This window comes from Lepeophtheirus salmonis, chromosome 1 (genome assembly GCF_016086655.4).
Source record: "Lepeophtheirus salmonis chromosome 1, UVic_Lsal_1.4, whole genome shotgun sequence".
Classification (NCBI taxonomy): Eukaryota; Metazoa; Arthropoda; class Copepoda; order Siphonostomatoida; family Caligidae; genus Lepeophtheirus; species Lepeophtheirus salmonis.
In genome coordinates, this window is record NC_052131.2 from 38,935,217 (window position 1) to 38,938,631 (window position 3,415).

At 34.0% G+C, this 3,415-nt stretch overlaps 1 protein-coding gene across 1 annotated transcript; it reads right to left on the reverse strand.

The window, feature by feature from the left end:
• Positions 1–2,070: 2,070 nt before the first annotated feature.
• On the reverse strand, positions 2,071–3,213 carry LOC139906899 (zinc finger MYM-type protein 1-like). The gene is made up of 2 exons (XM_071892479.1): positions 2,602–3,213; positions 2,071–2,545 (listed from the first exon to the last, which is right to left on the reverse strand). Exons 1-2 carry the CDS (start codon positions 3,208–3,210, stop codon positions 2,219–2,221), a joined length of 936 nt encoding a protein of 311 aa, XP_071748580.1. The 5' UTR covers positions 3,211–3,213; the 3' UTR covers positions 2,071–2,218.
• Positions 3,214–3,415: the final 202 nt, after the last annotated feature.

The window sequence follows — 3,415 nt, forward strand, 5'->3', positions numbered from 1 at the left end:
AGATAAGAGTAGACTATTATTTCTTAATATTTGATTTCTTATGTGCATTGTACTATGTAGGTTTTATTAATGATAACCTCGATGAAAATGTGTAGTGATCTCATTCTTTAGAACTAATTTAAGTTTTGTGTACAAATTCCCCTATAACAGAGGATATGAATTGATAAGGGCATCGTTATTGATTGTATCACTGTTTTCATCCATACCATTGAGACTGACTTGAAGAGCTTGGCGTAGTAATCAATCGTTTTCGATCACCCGAAGTAAGGAACAAAAATTTTACTTCGGAGATATGAGTATTTTCGAATTAATTAGGACAGAGCGTTGTAATTCTGTTCCGCCCATTAGAAAAACAAGTGACATGCAAAATCATTGGAAAAAGTTGTTCAAGGTTTTTGACTGCTTTTAATATTAATATGGAGTGGGACATCGCAGGGATATGCGTCTAATTCATATCTGACATAAAATTATGAGCATCAGGTTTTGATTCATTGAAATTCTTTGAATAAAGCTTCAAATTATTTTCGTGAAAACAACTTTTATATCCTGTTGAAATTCGAATTTTCTAAAGGCTTGATTCCCAAAATCACAAAGGCCATATGACAAAATTTTGGAAGCCTTCCCATTAATCTATACTTTTTATTATTTATTGTCGGCAAAAAACAAGTTAAAATTAATATTTATACATAACAATTTTATAAAAAAAAATTTATATTATTTAATGATAAAAAATTTCATATAATTGTTATATTTATTTGTTCATGTTACTTGGATAATATTTTCTTTAAAACATGTTAGAAAGAAATTAATATTGGAATTGTAGATACAATAAGTTTTAGAATGAATACTTTTAAAATGATAAAACTACCTTTAGTATACACATTATATTTTATACAAATGGAAATAAGTTTTTATTTCATCTAACATCAAGGAAGACTACAAGCTATAAAATTAGCTTTATTTTTAAATTTTGAATTGAGCATCATTTTTATTTAATTCAAACTTCAAAAAATTTCCATCACAATTATACATTTAAACAGTTTGGGTTGTCATTTTTTATTTATTTTTATGTTAAGGATGACGAAGGAATTGTACTTTGACGTCATACATAATATTGACTGCGATAATGACAATGTAATAATTTTTTCGTTAAAGATCCATATCCATTTTGAACATCACTGATGATTATACCTTCTAGATAAATAAATAAACAAATTCTGCTGTAATGTCTTGGATAAACTTGGACCTTACTTTGAAGTTATTATGACATAGAATGGAAAACACCAAATAACTTTTTTTTAACATTAAAAGTGAACTCGATTTCAATGATTCATGAGATAATTCTGATAGGTAGTAAAGTATTAACGTTACTTAGAAGCGTTTTTTTTGGCAATATGTGGTCAGAAATAAATATATTTAACTTTTCTGTTAATGAATGGATATATTTCTTCCTCGGAAGATTTATAAATATGCTGGGACACCCAAAAGGCGTCAAATAACATATTGGAAGTTTTGTTTTCTTGTTGTTGTTTTTTATTTGTAAAGACTCTCATAGACGAGGGTATTGTCAGCATTAACGATCGTGAGGCTCAAAGTTGAAAATAATATGATCTGCCAATATGCTACAAAAAAAAATTTAAAAAAATGGTTCCAAACAGGAAGAAGAGAAGCATAGCTGTCATGACGTTTAATTAAATTAGATACGAGTAGCTATGAGATGAAGATAATAAACTCAAACACTTCGGTCCACTTTACAAGGGTGAACGGTTGATTTGCAGTGGTGAACGTGGGATATTTAAACAGGGCAAATGCTACAGCATAGATTAAATCTTGCAAGAATATCGTCCAATGGACTGTCTGACCATTATTTTCTTCAGGCAAACATTGGGAAAAATAAAATGAAAAGGAAAAACTCTAGACAAAAAGTCAATGCCGACCTATTCATAAAGGAAGGAGTATAATGGAGTATAAAATGCACGGTGCAAGAATGAGAGAAAATTTTTGAACTATACAATTAAGTCAAACAATTTAAACCTCCTTAAATATTTTTAAAATAATAACGGATGAAGATAATGAACGAGATTATAATATACCATGAAACGGTTACATCGACAGAAAATAAATTATGTTCACAAGTCTTGATGTTCTTAACTCGCATGTATACGTGGTGATGTGTTTGAAAAAAATGAAGAAAAAATGCATGTGTTCTTTATCATGATTAGAAGAAGAAGTTTTTCCTCTCTTTCCTTGACGCAAAGGTGTCAATCAAACTGTCCATGTCTTCATGGAGCACCTTGTCCACCATCACCCTGTCCATGTTCAAGAGGGTGAGGGAGGAGAGCCTCTCCTGGTCCATGGTGGTCCTCATGTGGTTCTTGAGCCTTCTGAGACAGGAGAATGACCGCTCCGCCTCACAGCTGCTGATGGGCATTGAGGCCAGGATAACGATCACCTTGTATAGCTCCGGCATCAGGCGGAACACTCCCGAGCTTATTAACTCCGCAGCAATTTGTGACGAAACCATGTCTTCTGTGTCAATATCTGCCTAGAGAAACATAAATTTTAAACATATAATGCAAAATGAAACATTATAATATTAACCTTGAATTGCTGGAAGATTGCATGGTCTGACTGGAGCTGCTCGAGTTCAAGTCTGTAGTGCTTGGCGACACGCTCAATGACACAGGTCTCCACTTCACTGTCATTGACGATTGCAATGAGATCCATTGTGATGTTTGTATCGTCGGTGGCAAATCTGCTCTCAAGCTCTAATACAATCTTATTGATTGCAACATCGAAATGTGTTTCACGGAAGTAGGATTCAGTTGTTCCTTTCCACTTTATTCTCCTTGGAATCTTCGCCTCCTTGAATTCCAAATCAATTGAGTCCTCCTGGTCAAATACTGATTTCATCTCAGACGACTTCAACTCAGCAAGTTTCCAGATTGATTCAAAGATTTTCTCATTCTTAAGATCTTCAAGAGTCCTAATCACTAGGTTGACGTGTTTCCAGGCCTTTGTTAGGTCAACCTTTCTGCCTTGAAGTTCATCTGACAAGCTAGATGTGTGTCTGAGGAGTGTCTTCAACAGTTCAATGCCGAAAACAAATTCGTGACTAAAGATGCTGTTGAGCAGAGAAGTTGCTGTTGAACTCGACAATGTATCTTTATCTTTTCTCATTATTATGAGGGTCTTCATGATTCTGACCATCCCTAGAGATGAGATACAGCGTGTACAGCATCGTAGCGGAGACTCCAGCGGGTAGCAGACTGGTTCTTCAGGGTCATCACCTTAGCATGCTCCTCATCTTTACTTGTTATCTTCGCCGACTTGTAGATTGCTGACCTCTTTGGTGACCCTTCAATGAAGTTGTATAAAATTTGTACTGTCCCCATTGTATTTCTCAACTCTGAGA